General features: G+C 36.2%; 3 protein-coding genes across 4 annotated transcripts in view; 2 read left to right on the forward strand and 1 right to left on the reverse strand.

Moving 5' to 3' along the window:
• Positions 1–7,871, forward strand: part of METTL24 (methyltransferase like 24) — a 117,397-nt gene extending 109,526 nt beyond the window's left edge. For both annotated transcript variants that reach the window (XM_021670490.2, XM_064360781.1), the window contains one exon: positions 1,132–7,871. In XM_021670490.2, the coding sequence (XP_021526165.2) occupies positions 1,132–1,446 (315 nt within the window). In that variant the 3' untranslated portion in view covers positions 1,447–7,871. The remainder of the gene's footprint in view (positions 1–1,131) is intronic.
• Positions 1,495–17,937, forward strand: part of WASF1 (WASP family member 1) — a 134,626-nt gene continuing 118,183 nt past the window's right edge. The window contains exon 1 of the mRNA XM_064360780.1: positions 1,495–1,512. The gene's annotated coding sequence lies outside the window, so the exon portion shown is untranslated. The remainder of the gene's footprint in view (positions 1,513–17,937) is intronic.
• The window catches only part of CDC40 (cell division cycle 40), a 49,224-nt gene continuing 45,619 nt past the window's right edge, over positions 14,333–17,937 (reverse strand). Inside the window, exons 14-15 of the mRNA XM_012438423.3 lie at positions 17,606–17,750; positions 14,333–16,619 (exon numbers count right to left, since the gene is read on the reverse strand). Of these exons, the coding sequence (XP_012293846.1) occupies positions 16,442–16,619; positions 17,606–17,750 (323 nt within the window). The 3' untranslated portion in view covers positions 14,333–16,441. The remainder of the gene's footprint in view (positions 16,620–17,605; positions 17,751–17,937) is intronic.

A 17,937-nucleotide genomic window follows, 5' to 3' on the forward strand; every position in this document is an offset into this window, starting at 1 on the left:
GGGTTAAGAATGCAGGCTCTGTAGACAGACTCTGTTCAGAGTTCACCACTACCTCTCTAGCCATGTGAGTGGCAATGGGTTCCTCAATGAGTCTGGTTTCCTAAACTTTAATTAGGGATACTCACAGAATCACCCTTACAGCATCGTTGAGAGACTTAAATGGAGATTGCAAGGGGAAGCCCTTAGCATGGCGTCAGGCACATATAACTACTTGGTAAAGATGAACTTTCATTGATTTCTGAAGGTGTTTAGGGTTATGGTGTTCTAATGGATTTTTCACACAGGCAGAAAAAGGGAGCTGATTCCCATAACTTCATTAATTGCAAAATATTGATCTTCCAATCCTCTTCTTTTATTCTGTCTCACTTGAATGTGAACCTGTGTTCACTAAATAGACAGAGGATGGTGTTGCTGCTGCTTTTTGTTTTAGAACACTATACTGGTATGTACATTTTAAAGAAATCATGGAATAATATATATATATATATATATATATTTTTACAGTCCAATATTCAGATACTCAAGAACTTCTTCCTTGGTGTCCAGTCTTGATGAAGTTGGGGTGGGAGGATGAGGCTTGCAAGATAGTCCCTGCAAAGAGTGGCTCTCTGTCACTTCCTTTCCATAGACACCTACTGTCAAGACTTGGCTGAGTTTCCTAGGGTGGCAGATAGTTTGCGGGGTGCACAGAGGTCTGCGATACACTCACGCTACCTTCTCCTTCTCAGGTATCCATTCCCATTGTGCAGAAAACAAGAGGGTCTGTTGTGATTTTTGCCTGGCATTTCATCATTTGTATATTAACATATATTAATGTAATAGACTCACACCTGTAGTCCCAGCCACTCAAGAGGCAGAGGCAGGAGGATTGCTTGAACCCAGAATTTTGTACTAGCCTAGGCAACATATCGAGACCCCCATCTCTTAAAAACTAGAACAAAACCCAACAACTCAAAACGTTTAATATGGAATGAGGTTAGAAATTTATGTTGTAAATGGCCACTTGAAAACTACCCTCAACTCCAAAATTTTAAAAATTCTGCTTCCTTCAGAGGTAGTTATAATGTGAAACTCCTGATATCAAGACGGTTTTACTATATCTGCTAATCTCATTTGATTGCTTTGTTACAGATTGACGTTCTCAAGGCAGATCTGGAAAGTGCAGAATGGAAAGTTCTGGAAAATCTTATTCTGGAAGATGTTCTTGAGCAGATTGGACAGCTCATCTTTGAGATCCATCTCCACTGGCCTGGGTTTGAGGTCAGTGGTAGCGACAGCAGTGTTGTGCGGTTCTGGTACAGCCTTCTCAAAGAGTTAGAACAAAAGGATTTCAGGCTTTTTTACAGTTACAAAGATTTATCTAAACCTCAGCTATTCCTGAAGAAAGACATTTTCAATGCAAGTAGCTGTTATACTCTGAGTTGGGTGAACACAAGATGGAAATAGGAGGCAGGATGTCATCAAGAGCGCAAGAAAATATTTGCAGAATGGAGCACGTCCACGATTCTAATCGTGAGTGTACTCATCCAGTCTCCTGCTAGCCCGTGCCCTGCTTGAGGCAGGGAGTATGTTATTATCTTTGCAGTACATGAAGCCTGGTGCTTGGTATGTGATAGGGGTACAGTTAATACTTGCTAAAGAAATGAACGCAGTCACCCCCATTTGCCCAGACTCTTCCTTCACCTTAACTTGGAAGATGATACCCCACTCATCTCAGTTTTTCCTAAAATTCTCTATGTATCTATAATCTATGAATTCACCAACATTGAAATGAAATTATATAAATTTCCGTTTTTACTAGGTTGGTGAGATTTTTAAGTTTTTGCCTACTGTTTAAAATAGGGCTTTAAATTTGAATTTGACTGTCCTTTTTCAAGGTTTTTCTTATTTACCTTGTCAATGATATTCTTTACAATCTTGTAGATTTCAGTCATACCTTCTCAGCCTTTGCTGAGGCCAGGGTGTGGCTTTATAAGTAGCAATACTTCTGATTTCTGGGAACTCAAAGCATCAAATTCTGTCACTGAGTTAAAGAGACTAGACTATTAAGAGCTTCAACTTGAAGGTGTAAATTCCAGTTTGAGACCAAGTCTGAAGGCAGGAGACCCATCTCCTAGCTTGAAGACAGCCAGACAGAGAATGAATTCTTCCTTACTCTGCCCTAGGTTCTATTCAGGCCTTCAACCAGTTGAACGAGGTCCACTCATATTGAGGTGAAGAATCTGCTTTATTCAGTCTACTGATTTAAATATTAATCTCATCTAGAAATATCCTCACAGATACACCTAGAATAATGTTTAATTAAAGATCTGAACACCCTTTAGTCCAGTTAAGTTGACACATAAAATTAACCATTATAGGTAGGTAGGTAGGTAGATAGCTCGATAGATAGATAGATTTTCCTACTGGCATGTTTCACCATTTTCTTGACTTACATATTCTTTTTTCCATCTTGTTCCTTCAGTCTGTGCTCTCCTCGCGGAAGTAAGGCCTTTAATAATTACTTTATTATGAGTCCATAGGTGATAAGGTTTGGCTATGTCCCCAACCAAATTTCATCTTGAACTGTAGTTCCCATAATCCCCACGTGTTGTGGGAGGGATCCTGTGGGAGGTAATTGAATCATGGGGTGGTTTCCCCCGTTATTCTCATGATACTGAGTAAGTTCTCAAGAGATCTGATGGTTTTAAAAGGGTCATCCCCCTTCACTTGGCTCTCATTCTTCTCCTTCCTGCTGCCATGTAAAGAAGGACATGTTTGCTTCTTCTTCCACCATGACTGTAAGTTTCCTGAGGCCTCCCCAGCCATGCTAAACTGTGAGTCAATTAAATCTCTTTCCTTTATAAATTACTCAGTCTCAGGTATATCTTCATAGCAGTGTGAGAATGGACTAATACAATGGGTATTTTGCTTTTTAGATTTTACGTATTTGAAAAAGCACTTGCTTTTCATACCTGAATAAAATTTATTTGTGCACAGAAAAAAAAGAACTTCAACTCGAGATGCTTTTCATACTCAACCTTAATTCCCCTTCACTTCCTATTAAACTAAGCACAGAGCAGAATCTGAGTATCTTTGCTGTTTTCTCTTCTGCCTTCAAGCATGATTTTCCACCCACAGATTTGCCTATACTGTCAAATCTTTTTTTAAAAATACATTATCTCTAATAATGTTAAGTGCATTTTTTCTTACTTCCAGTTGGCATCACTTACACAATTGTGGTCTGAGGACCTCGTCTCACTTTCCTAGGTTAGTTAGACAGTTTTTCAATAGCACCAAGCCTTTCTACATTAAAAATTAAGTGGAAAGTTTAGGTTCTCAGTGGTTCAAATGCTCTCTCTCATTACTAGTTACAGGATTAAATACATGCATAATTTTCTAAAATCCTATTTCAAATAAATAGCATAAAAGCCAAATGATTACCGTATTGTCAATTAAATATATTTTTGGCATTTTTATAACCTGAGAGAGTATAAAACTGTATGTACATTGTTCAAAAATTAGGGGAGGCAGTAGAATACTGATTATTACTAGACTTTACCCCTTCTCCTAATTTTGCACTTCCTTCTATCCTCAGACATTCCCCAGGTTGGCTCTTTGTTCCTTGAAGTGGTTTGAAAATGCCATTCCTCAACTGAGAAATCAAATTATATTAGACTAGGATGATCTTACTAGCTTGAGTTGAAAAGAGAACAGGACTTTCTGAGTTAGTTGTGATAATTAAAAAAAATATAGACATGAGGCTTTTATTTTAAAATTTATAGTCCACTGATAAAAAGTTGTTGAGCTGAGAGGACCGGCTTGAGTAAGTGTGATCTGAAAAGGCAGTTAGTCGTTTCAATGTACAGAGGTATTTCAAATGTGCAGAAAGGTCCACACACACTCTAAATTTTTTTGTACTGTTAGTTAATATGGTGTCTCCAAAGCAAAGCTAACTTTACCCCAATTCTGTTTAGATTATATAACAGATTTATTTTCATAAAATTTTTGTATGCTGAAATATATAAACATTTATATATATTAAAGTGTAGAAAGTGTACTCATCTTATGTCCAGTCTGATCAGCTTTTAGACATGTAACACACCCATTTTAAGATTTTTAATTCATGGAATTGGAGATGTAGGGCATTACTGAAAGCCCCTTTGTCTACAGCAAGTTAACCGTTTATTTCAGGTTGGTGGTGTCACACATTGACTTCATCACGCTATCTATATCTGAAGCAAGAATGAATGTACTGTTAAAAAAGAATAAATAACAAATGTACCCACCCACACTCAAGGCAGCCTGTTTAATAGTTATTAAAACTTATTTTATGCTTATGTCTAAAATGGTCCTTCACTGCCTTTGTGGATAGTTTGAAATCTATGATGAATATTCTGACAGTTGTTAAGGTTTCCCTGCCTCTAGAGTTTATTATGCTTATCATGTAGGCCAGGGTTTCTTAACCTCAGCACTATTGCCATTTGGGCTGGATAATTCTTTATTGGGGGAGGGCTGTTCTGGGCATTGTAAGATATGTCCCTGCGGGGGCAAAGTCACCCACTGCGGAGAACTGCTGGTGCAGGCCATGAGAAAGGGACCAGGCTACTGTAGCACTGTTTGCTTGTGAACAGGCAAACACAAGATCCTCTTATGAGGAACAGGCAAAACCGTAATCATCACCACCGCAACCACCACAAGAGCAACACAAACAACACACAAGCAAACAAAATCAAAAGTAACTCTTTACTGAGAGCTTACTGTCTGCCGGACCATGTGCATAGCTTATTCCTAATTCCCCTAACAAGGAAGTGCATTTTTTTCCCCAATATCATGGGTAAAGAAACTCTGAGAGGGGTTGGGCATGGTGGCTCACACCTATAATCCCAGCGCTATGGGAGGCTGAAGTGGGCAGATCACAAGGTCAGCAGATCAAGACCATCCTGTCTAACATGATGAAAACCCGTCTCTACTAACAATGCTAAAAAAATTAGCTGAGTATGGTGGCACGCACCTGAAGTCCCAGCCACTTGGGAGGCTGAGGCAGGAGAATTGCTTGAAACTGGGAGGCAGAGGTTGCAGTGAGCCGAGATTGTGCCACTGCACTCCAGCCTTGGCAACAGAGTGAGAGTCTCAAAAAAAAGAGAAACTTTGAGAGGTTAAATGGCTTATTCAGATTGCTCGAGTTGTAGATGGAGGAACAATCATTTACATTTCTGTCTGTCAGATCCCAAAACGTCTGTGTTTGGTCCCATCCACAATGCTGCTTCCACAGCCTGTACCAAACATCAGATGCTTTGTCCAAAAGACACATTTTTGCCTCCCTATTAGTAAAAGGTGGGAGAAAAAAACTACAAATAGTAAAGACCTGCAAGTTTGAGTCAGAATCATTTTGTAGCATGCAAGTTTGCTGAACTTAAATCATCTACTTGATTAAAGTATGCCTGCCAAATGGAAGCTTACTGAAGAAATATGGAGACACAACAACTTCTCTGTCAATATATTTAGGCTGCCAGGAAAGCTCTTGCAGGCCTGGAAGTGACTCTTCCTCTGGCTTGTCCCAGTACTTGTCACTTTCTGCCTGGGTTTTAGAAATGGCAGTCACTTGGAGTTGCTTAAGCAAAGTAATTCTCCTTTGCTTAAAACTAGTCTTTGACTTGCAGATAAATGAGCTAAGATGTGAATATCTGTGACATGCATCTCCTTAATTTTTACTAGAGCAGTGTTCGTAAGTGATTCTGAAAATACACATTTGATAATGCTCTTATCAAATGAGTAACAATGCTCTTTTGTAGGTATGAGACATATGAGGATGGAAGAAATTCACAAATTGCCTTTTAGCATAAACTCTGTGTCATAATTTGTCAAAAAAAATAACTTCCCCTTTCATGCAGTTATAATATAAAAGGTTATCATATAAATATTTGTAACTACTTGACATGTTCAAATGAAGAGCTAGGGAGAAGTGAACAAGTTTCTACTAGAATTGACTGAAGGTCCAAATTTACCTCAGGTTAGGGCGTAAACAAACTCACGGGTTTACAGTGCTTAGTCCAAATCAGTTATTCATGTAAGCATTTCTGCCTTGGTTATAAGATCTTTTAGTAAGTATAAGAATTGCATTTCTTAAGTATTAAATGTTTGGATTTTGCAAAGCTTGGATTAGTCCCAGGAAGCCACGCTTATCATATTTTGCCAGTGTAAAAATGATGACCTCATTTAAATAGATCATTCTACTTAACAATACAACAGTAACTCCAAGCTCAATTAGTATAATTGTTCTTTTCTGGTGGAGATAAATTTATGTTTGATTCTTAAGCAGTAACGTAATTCTTTTTGAACTAGCCAATTGCTGATACTTTGTGGATTCAATAATACATTTAACCTTATGCTAAAATGTCTTACTTTTTCTTACATTGAAAGAGGTACTTGAACTTATCAGATAAAATTATAACCCAGAGATTCAATATATTCCTAAAACTGCTTACATTTAGAGATTATTGAAATTCTTTAAATGATTTGATGGTATTTCTTACGAAATATAAATCAAGCATTCTTAATGTTGTCACACTTTATAACTGTATGGAGGCGGGGTGCAGTGGCATATGCCTGTACTTCCAGCTACGTGGGAGGATCGCGTTTGAGACCCGCCTGGGGACCACAGTGAGACTCCATCTTAAAAAAAAAAAAAAAAAAAAAAGAACTATGTGGAAAAATGGTTCTCAACACGTTAACATTTAATGCTTTCTTAAAACCAGCAACTTCTTGTTTTTCTCAGATAGACTATTTTAACTTTTTCTTAGTGATTAGTTTTGTACAATATGGCTATCTGAAATAATAAGGGATTTAAATTTGGGGGATCAAATTTGACTAAACTATTCAACACTAGACTGGAGAATTTCAGTACAGAAACCAAATGTGCAGAGGACTGATATCTAATCAGTATGTACCAGTAGAGAAGAGCTATTGTGCAACATGGTGATTAGAGTTAATAGCAATGTATCATATACTGGAAAATTGCTGAGAGTAGATTTAAAATATTCTCACCACAAAAAATAAGTATTTGAGGTAATGGATGTGTTAATTATTTGACTTAGTATTCCACAATTATACATATAAGAAAATATCATGTTGTGTGCCATACATATATACAATTTATTTGTCAACTAAAAAAGAAAAGTATGTCCTTTGGAATATATTGGACATATTTATACTTTTTAAAGAAAGTACCAGTAGAGAGATAGTGGTTCCCCAATGGTCTCTCTCCATTGGAGACACTCTCATAGGGTGCCCAAGCCTTTCCCCATGACCGGGCAATTAAAGGCTAATGCATAGCACAAATGGCAGCTTCCGGGATCCTGACCCAGCCCTGTGGCTTGCTTCTGTTCTAACTAACTGGTCTGTCTTCTGCCTTACTTGCCATTGGATATTTTGAATATCACTCCTGGGTGGATCTATAAAATAAAGGTCCAACTGTGTTCTATAACATAATGAGACAGTTCGATTATGTACCAATAAAAATAATCTTTTATCTGTATAAGAAAATATTTCTCAAGGTTTGATGTCAGATCAAACATAATTTTCTCAGGGACCCCTCTTATTTAAGGCTCCCTGCTATGTGTCCCCACAATGTCCTCTATTCCTATCTTAACACTCTCTGTACTTTCTCTGTTTGTATAATGTCTGGTTTTCCCAAAAGACTGTACACTCCATGAGGGTAAGGGCCGCATCTGCAGCCCCAGTGCCTAGCATGAAACCTGCTAGGTAAAAAGGGCTCAATAAATTTTTATTGAATATAAATTTAAAAAGCTATTTCCATATAATTTTTTCTATAAAATTATTTCATCATGTTATTGAAGTTTTTCTGGCATTAAAAATTGCTTTGGAATTTAGATGGACTACTGTCTCTCATTTTGTTTTTTAAATTTGGACACAATTTGTTATTTTCTTGACATGGCTGTTCATTGCACTGCATGTGATACTCCCTATTCCCAATTAAAGGATGCCAACCTGGAGATCTTCCTGGCCTTGGGGAACTGAGAACCATATAATAATTTAATTGAATGAATACAATAATAATTGAAGATTCAATTATTACTAGAAGCTATCTGAGTCCTAGGATATTAAACTTCAATCTTTCTCATTGTCCTTTCTTTGTAGCAACTCCCAGCAGTCTTTTTTAGTCAGTGTATGGAACCACAATTCACAGTAGCATGGAAAATATGTTTCAGTTAATGAAAGAAGGAAGGTAGGATGATGTGAGACTATTTCTACCAATGATAGGGGTTAGCATTTTTACAAAAATGATTCAAGCCATAGTTTTTATAGAATATGGAGTATAAAGTGCATAATAAAGACAACAGTTGAAAGAGTAAAACCAAGGTGAGAAAAGGTATTGTAGAGACTGAAATATGAGCCAGAGGTTTCCTTGTGGGCACAGAGAAAGTGAGGGGGTTCAACTCTAATGGAAGGAGCCATAAGAATAACAGGTTTGGTTTTACTAAAGGATGAAATAAACACTGTGTAAATAGCCATTTCTTTTAAATTACCTAGCTCAGAGACAGCAAACCTAGAAGCCACAAAAGTTATAACACTAATCCAACAGTTTTAAAAATATACAATTAAGTGGCATTATATAGAGGCAGGACAGTAGAATGAAATAAATAAGGGTCTCTTGATACTGCTGCTAACTAGTTGTGTTATATGAAGCAAGTCATCACCTTTAACTATTTTCTTAGGTTAGAATATTTAATTTCTAAAGTTTCTTCTTGCTTGCAAATTTCATTATTTTGACTACTGTGATTACATGAGGCTTAGACAATGATAATTTCTTAATTTGTATGCTGCTATGGTCTGAATATTTTGTGACCCTCCAAAATTCATATATTGAAATATTCCCAATGTGTTGGTATTATGAGGTGGGGCCTTTAGAAATTGACTAGATTATGAGGGCAGAGCCCTTGTGAATGGGATTAGGGCATTTATGAAAGGCCTGAGGAAACTTTTTCCCCCTTTTGCAATATGAGGACATGTGAAAAGGCACCATCTTTGAAGCAGAGAGCTAGCCCTCATCAGACACTGAATCCGCTGGCACCTCGATCTTGGACTTCTCAGCCACCAGAACTGTGAGCAATACATTTCTGTTGCTTATAAATTACCTGGTCTAAGGTGTCTTGTTATAGCAGCCTGAATGGATTAAGACAAGTGCTATAAAGGGAAGTCTTCCAAATGATGTGCTTATGCAGAAAAAGCCCAGATAAAAGGTGAATCCATTATGATGGTTCTCTGGTCATCAATATGAAGTACCCTTAGAAAAGTACATTTTTGTATCACACACTTAAACTCACATGGTTCTAAAAATCAGAATGTACGTTTTTTAGACTGTACTAGATTACATTCCTGTTTTTAGATTGTTCCAATAACATGGTGACATCTGAAGATACAAAATACAATTGTACATAGATCCCCAAATATCCTTCCACATATATACATATATGTGTATATGTATGCATGTGTATATATGTGTGTATACATGTGAGTATATATGTGTGTATATGGTATATATGTATGTATGTGTGTGTAGACTGAATGTCTAAGAAGAAAAAATCTTCCAGATACAAAAAGCCCAGAGGGAAGGAGCCTAGAGCCAGACAGGTAGACAGGAACCTACACTGCAGTAGCCTTTGGAGTTTAGTATAATGGAGAGAGGCCTAGAGCACAAGGTAAGACCTGGTCCTGGGGAGAAAGGATTGGGACTGAGGACACCTACAGCAAAGAGGGACTGTTACAGGGCTACAACCTCAGTGAAAAAGGGACCTAAAAATTCTACATCCACCAGCACAAGGACACTTATCTCTGCTTACAGCTCTGAGTACAAAGAAAAGTTTTCATGAGAAATTGAAACCTCAGGCCTGTGCAAGGAGTTGACTAGTTGAATTTATCCTAATCACATGCTGAGAAAAACCATAAGCTGAGAAATTAAGAAAAAAAAAAACTGGTCCTACCCAGAACTATAAAAACCCTGTAAGAAAACCTAGGCAATATCATTCAGGACACAGGCACGGGCAAAAATTTCATGACGAAGATGCCAAAAGCAATTGCAATAAAAGCAAAAATTGACAAATGGGATCCAATTAAACTAAAGAGCTTCTGCACAGCAAAAGAAACTATCATCAGAGTGAACGGAACCTACAGAAAGGGATGTTTGCAATATATGCATCTGACAAAGGTCTAATATCCAGCATCTATAAGGAACTTAAACTTACAAGAAAAAATCCATTGAAAATTGGGCAAAGGACATGAATAGACACTTCTCAAAAGAAGATATACATGCGGCCAACAAAGATGAAAAAAAGCGCAACATCACTGATCATTACAGAAATGCAAATCAAAACCACAATGAGATACCATCTCACACCTGTCAGAATGGCTATTATTAATAAGTCAAAAAACAAAAATGTAAATTAGTTCAACCAGTATGGAAGACAGTGTGGCAATTCCTCAAAGATCTAGAGGCAGAAATACCATTCAACCCAGCAATCCCATTACTGGGTATATACCCAAAGAAATATCAATAGTTCTATTATAAAGACACATGCACATGTATGTTCATTGCAGTACTATTCACAACAGCAAAGACATGGAATCAAGCTAAATGCCCATCAATGATGGACTGGATTAAGACAATGTGGTATATATACATATGGAATACTATACAGCCATAAAAAGTAATCAGATCATGTCCTCTGTAGGAACATGGAAAGAGTTGGAGGCCATTATCCTTAGCAAACTAACACAGGAATAGAAAACCAAACACCGTATGTTCTCACTTCTAAGTGGAAGCTAAATGATGAGAATATATGGACACATGCTGGGGTCTGTTGGAGGGTGGAAGGTGAGAGGAGGGAGAGGATCAGAAAGAATAATGGATGCTGGGCTTAATACCTGGGTAAGGGGATGATCTTTGCAGCAAACCACCATGGCACACATTTATCTATGTAACAAACCTGAACATCCTGTCCATGTCCCCTTGAACTTAAAAGTTGGATATTAAACAGGTTCTAGGGGTGATACCTCAGAGGTATATGTCAGAAGCAGATGCAAAAGCACTCTGAAAGGACTTTTCACCAATCCAGGCTACAGAGGATTTCCTTAGAAAAACAAGACCCATATTAAATATTAAAACATACAAGGAAATAAACAGTCTCCCATGAGGTAGAGTTACTAGACACAATAAACCACGTGATTTTCAGCCCAAGAACTTGAGATAACAGAACAATCTTAAAGTATAATATACATGATCTATCATAATTAAAGGCACAAAGGACTATATAGGAGCCATAAGAAAATACGACATTGTGAAAAAGAACAGGTAAATATAAAAAAAGTACAAATAAACCTTCCAGAAAAGAGAAACAGCCACGGAAACAAGAAGTTTAATGGAACAGCAGCACACTGGACACAGCTAAAGAGACTTTACAATGAACTGGAAGACAAACCTGAGGAAATTACCCAAAATGTAGCACAGAAAAAAATGAGCGTTTGTATTTTTTACAAGATATTTTATGATCAGATTGAACCTTAGAATGTTTTTCAGAGGATGAGGCAGTACATTGAATATCTGAGCTATTCTTATGTAAAAAGTAGTACTAGCATTGTACTGTGCAACATGGTAGCCTATAGACACATTGCTACTGAGCACCTAACTGTAGTTAACTGATTAAATTTTAAATTAAACTTACTTTTCATTAATGTAAATTAAAAATCATATACAGGCACATACCACATAATAACCTTTCAGTCAGTGACAGACTACATATATGATGGTGGTCCCTTGAGATTAAATGGAACTATATAATGGAGTAGGCTATACCACCTACATTTGTTATATACACAAACGTCGTGGAGTTACATATGTAAATTACATATATAATTTAGCTGGTCAAAAATATGTACTGTACACACGTTATGTACATGTGTATATAATGTATGAACATAGCATATATGTACATATTCCATATTCATAGTCACCTTAATAATTGTGGAAACAACTTTCTCAACTTAATTGCAATTTTATCTGGAACTTAGAAGAAGTCACAGACTTGCAGCCAGAGCCCTTAGGGCGACTTTATTTTTAGTGACAGTAAGTGAAAGTGAAACTCTTGATTCTACAGCTTCTTATATCTGCAATAGCTGTCTTCAGATGAGTTTCTTTTATTCGATTCCCCACTCTCCAGCCTCCAGCGTTTTAGATCTGGGGGAGCAACTCAGATCTCTGTTTTTTATTTGTTCTAATACAGTAGAACATCGTCGAGTTACATATGTAACTCGATGATGTTTGCACAACAATGACATTGCCTAATGACACAGTTCTTAGAAAAAAGTAAAATATTAATTTTTTAAACAATTGAGTACATCTTAAGATAAAATTTTGGATATGTTAAATAAAATTATTAAGTCCCTTTTTAACCCTGGCTATTAGAAAATTTAAAATCACATATATGACTGACATGTATCTATTGGACAGACTGATTAGAACAAATAAAAAACGGAGATCTCAGTTGCTCCCCCAGATCTAAAACGCTGGAGGCTGGAGAGTGGGGAATCGAATAAAAGAAACTCGTCTGAAGACAGCTATTGCAGATATAAGAAGCTGTAGAATCAAGAGTTTCACTTTCACTTACTGTCACTAAAAATAAAGTCACTCTAAGGGCTCTGGCTGCAAGTCTGTGACTTCTTTTAAGTTCCAGATAAAATTGCAATTAAGTTGAGAAAGTTGTTTCCACAATTATTAAGGTGACTATGAATATGGCATGTGTGCATATATGCTATATGCATACATTATATGCACATATACATGTACACATACACGTGTGTACAGTATGTATTTTTGACCAGCTAAATTTCTCTTTGACTTTACATGTTCCAAATAGTCTAGTTTTCCAAATACCCAAGACAAATTCGGGACTCTACCTCAGTGGTTCTCATTTGGGGATCTTGCTAAAAGTGCTGACTTTGATTTGGAGGTCTGAGTTGGTAACGAGAATTCTACATTTTAAAAAAGCTTTCCAGTGATTAGATATATATATATATATATATATATATATATATTTGTGTCTACATATGTATATTAATATGTTTTTAATTGCAATCTTTAGTTAGTTCATTCACTTTACTCAGTGATCAAAGACACATTTCATAACAGGAATTTTGAGCCCAGTGCTACAATAGACACTTTCCTTCCATTGGATCTTTTCTTCTTCTCAGGCCCTTAGTACTCGCCTTATTTTTACTGTATTTCATTAATTATTTTATGATACACTAAGAAAGAATTGAATGCTGCCCGTTGAACTATGACATTCATTTATTTTAACTATAGCCCTATTCACAAATGTCAAAATGTGAAAAATACGAATCTGGGATGATACAGGGAATCAGTATTCCCCAGGTCTCACTTTGAAACCCACATTTAATTCTGCTGATGGATACTGTGACCTGGATGCCACTTTATACCCCTTCACATACCTGAATTCATGATGGCTCCCCCAGATAATCCCTACTTTCTTCTGAATTCCACATCTCAGTAAGCAACGCCACCCCTAGGTAATGCAGACGGTTCTCAGTCCATGCCCTGAGAAACAATGTTCTTCAAAGAACATCTCTATAATTGTTCCCAGTGTTGTGATATTTATGGTTGCCGTCTAAGGGTTTGCTATTTCAAAGTCAGTGTCTTCTTAAAGGTATTTTACAATACATCAAGGATACCAGCCAGCCCCACAGTGTAGCCTCAAGAACTACTTAGAAATGTGACTGTGTGACACTACTCCCTGTTTATCATCTTAAAATTTGCTCCTTATTTAGGACAAAATATTTCCAGCTTGTGCCTCAATATTTAAATATTCATTCTAGTAAATCTTTCACTAAAGCATCTCTTTTTATCCTAACTTTTAGGAAGGAAATCTGTCCTGGGTATGACAAAAAGGCTGCAAGAAGGTAAAGGAGCCAGATAGTAACTACCTAAGTCCAGTAACAATGAGATCGTGAGACTTTTTATGCTGAAATATAACCCCACTCACTTATGTACTCTAAAATGTTGTGTAATCATGACTTAGTGCCACCACTAAATGAATAAATACGGAATGTGTTAAATTTAATGTGCTCTGAGGGTACCACCATGTATTTTATTACTTAATTAGAATAAACCCATTGATATACCTGAATAAACCACATCCACCTCTAAAGCATCGTTTCTTTCCACATGACCCTTTTAAAACTGCAAATGGCTTTAATCTAGTGTCTCAACACACTTAAGACTTAAAGGAGACTAAAGATGAACAAGATGAACATTTCGATAGCACTTTCTACAAAATAATGCTTTATTTAAAAATACGATCTTTTTAAAAAAGAGACAACTTTTATATACACTTACTTTAGAAACAGTCAAAAACACAACACGATAAATCCAGATTTAGAAATGATGATTTGTAACGTACAATACTGGTGTACTGAACAAGACAGTTTAAATGTATGATTCTTTCTGTCCCATCACATTTCAATAATTCACATTTGTTAAAACTACTGGTTGGGACTAAAGAAAAGGTCATATCTGAATCCTTTCCCCTTCAGAAATCTGTCATTCTTCTGGGCAGTTACAGAAATAGCAGCTAGGAAGTGTTTGTATTATTTCTTTGGGTGCCTCTGTGTCAAAAAATACATCTCTGCTTTTATTCTTTTTCTATAAAATTTATTTATATGTGGCTACAGAGCCTGGTCATATATCCCAGGCCTTTTAAAATATAAATTTCTAGAAATGGATGCTCCCTAAGGGCAGGGAGCATACACTGCTATGACCGCACAGGACTCAGAGCTTAATGCTCTTAGGTTATCAGCAAGAGACATGATTTTGATCTCAGCACCCCAAGCAGCTATCAACCAATCTTTTTCAGCATGGTAGTGAAATATTTCAAACCATATTCAAACATCTAATGTAGACTTCTAATGAAATAGGAAAAATGGCTTATCAAATTAAAGTGCTATGAGCTACTACATTTAAGAGGCTATCTTGATTTTATTTTATTTTTTGAGACGGAGTCTTGCTCTGTCACCCAGGCTGGAGTGCAGTGGAATGATCTTGGCTCACTGCAACCTCTGCCTCCTGGGTTCAAGGATTCTCCCTGCATCAGCCTCCCGAGTAGCTGAGATTACAGGCAAGCGCCTGCTACCATGTCTGGTTAATTTTTATATTTTTAGTAGAGACAGGTTTGCTGTGTTGGCCAGGCTGGTCTTGAACTCCTGACCTCAGGTGATTCGCCTGCCTGAGCCTCCCGAAGTGCTGGGATTACAGGCGTGAGCCACTGCACCTGGCCTATCTTGATTTTATAATCTGATGTTTTCAAAACTATTTTTCACCATGGTCACTACTTCTCAAACTGGGGAACCCTAGTCATCTTCCTGGCGTGTGATTTTCTTTTTTTTTCCAGACATATAAAGAGGTTTAAAATTTTTTAATCTTAAAAAGTCCTGTTGTATATATTCACAGGTAAAATCAGAATAATTTTAAAGATAAGACATAGGACTTCAAAGAAATTACATGTTGACATCTTGGACTCTACCCCTCATAACTTATCTCCTATGAGGAGGATTTCAGTAATTACATCGAGAAGCAATGACCTTGGAGATCCTGATTTCTGAAAGTGTAGCCAGGTCTTTACTGACAGTGAATACAAATAAAATTCAAAGTCTTGGTGCATCCTCCTGAGTTCCATCTTCAGATACAACGTAATTCTCTGATTAAATATATATAGTCCTGTCTATACTGATCAGGACTTAAGTTAATGGAAGAACTCTGGATTGATTTTTATTTTACATTGTTTATAATTAGAGGAATGCCACAGTTAAAGATTACTGCTTTACAACTAAAAATATACAACATGTTATCAGAGGAAGTGGAATTCATGAAGCCAAAAGATCAGAACTTGACCCTATGAAAATAATGGGGAAAGTAACTGTGGGTGGTTTTATCCTTCTTCCAAATTTACGTTACATTATCCCTATTCTTTACCACCCTTTTGGTTGAAGAGGTAAATACATAGTATTTTTCTGAATAATTAATTACATCACCTCCTCTAGAATCCCAAATCCACTTGGGATTCTTTCCTGACCCAAAAGGGATGCTTTCAGTATGTCATGAGTATAAACTCAAACTGCCTGCCAATTATAACTACTTGTCAAATAGAAAGTCAATAGCCATTTTCTATATAAATAACATTTATAAAGAACAAAATGAAGTTGCAAATGAAATTAGGTCAAATTTAGAGTCTTTTTTTAAACAATGGGTCAATGTCATCAGGCATGTAAGGAAAACATTATCTGTAAATCAAGTTATTATCTGATACATTTAATAATTTAGTTAAATATGACAGTGGATCAAAAATGATCCTAGATAGTTTAAGGATTAATCTCATTAATCCCACAATTTAATGAGACCATCCCAACCACATGTTATGACCTTAGATGTTTCATGAGGATGCCACACTGCACCTATACACACTTTATCATGAGCTTTAAATCGACTGTAGAGTTTTGTGGTCTTCCAGTCCCAAATGTTTAATTTTCCATTTCCATCTCCTGAAATCACATAACTATAATGGGAAGAAAAATAAAATAAATTCAAATTATTAAAATACCTTAAACTGGTAAGGCGAAGGAAGAATAGAGAAAGATTTTATCTTTTCACTTTAATATTTTAAAATATCTAATGCAAATTTACAATACTCAGAATAACTGGGTAGAACATGAAGCTGTCTATAATTTCAAATTCTATTAAAAAAATTCTCCCCACTGAGCTACCAATCTAAGAGTAGAGAATTATTTTTAACTTGTAAGACTGGGAGTCCCAGGGACCACAATAAATAAGGTTACACAATCAGTCTCTAGAGAGTCAGAAACATAGAAGTGGAGAACCAATTTCACATATAGCTAGGGAACACTTTTAGATCTATTCTATCATAGTAGACTCTACCACTTTCATAATTATTTTTTTGGCTTTAATATCTTTTGAATACATCTACGACTGAATCAGAGGTAGGCCCAATTACTAGGCTAAACATACAAAGTTATAGGGATTTCTAAATTACCTATACATTTTAACTAAGAATCATGCTGTAGGCTTCACAAATCCAGTGTGACCTAGAAATGTTCAAAAGCTGGATTTGAGGTTTCAGCACAGACAAGCCGTAGTGAAGCTGTAACTGCAACACTGTAATACACAATTAATTCCTTTCGTGTTCATTCAATCATAGCAATACAGTAATCACAGTATTTCTAGTCTTGCTTAGAAAAGCAGAGAGAAAATAAGGCATTGGTTATATACACAGGGATTTATTAGGTGCCTAAAGGGCATAAGCCTAGTAATATAAGGGAATATACTGAAAGAAGAACCTAAAAAAAGCAAAATGTATTTTTCCTAATTTGTTCTGACCTTTACATCCAGCATTTTGACAATTTTGACACATTACTGAGTTCTCATAAAAATATAATATGTGAGTGATGTTAAAGTGTTATTTGTACAACAATAGTTTATATCATCATATTTGAATATGAGAATGAATTAGAAGATTTAACTTACCTCATGTCTGGTGAAAAGTCCACCTGACAAGCGTAGCCTGCTACCATATGGCCCTTAAAAATTTTTTTCTTATTTAATCTAAATCTGTTCTGTGCTCCGAAAATTAAGATTTGGTTGTCCATTGATTGGCATGCTAGCCATTTTCCTGTAAATTCAATAAATGAGGTATTTTAGAGAAAGATGAAAACATTTAAAAAATCTTTTTAAGTATGTTCACTGTGATTAATATAATTTTTACTCCCAAATACGCTGTAATATTAAAAAATAAATTTACTATACCACCTGTAAAGTGTTACAAATATGTCACTGGCAAGAGGTATTAATATATAAAC

Source organism: Aotus nancymaae, unplaced genomic scaffold (genome assembly GCF_030222135.1).
Source record: "Aotus nancymaae isolate 86718 unplaced genomic scaffold, 86718_ANA_hifiasm-v0.15.2.pri h1tg000040l, whole genome shotgun sequence".
Taxonomy (NCBI): Eukaryota; Metazoa; Chordata; class Mammalia; order Primates; family Aotidae; genus Aotus; species Aotus nancymaae.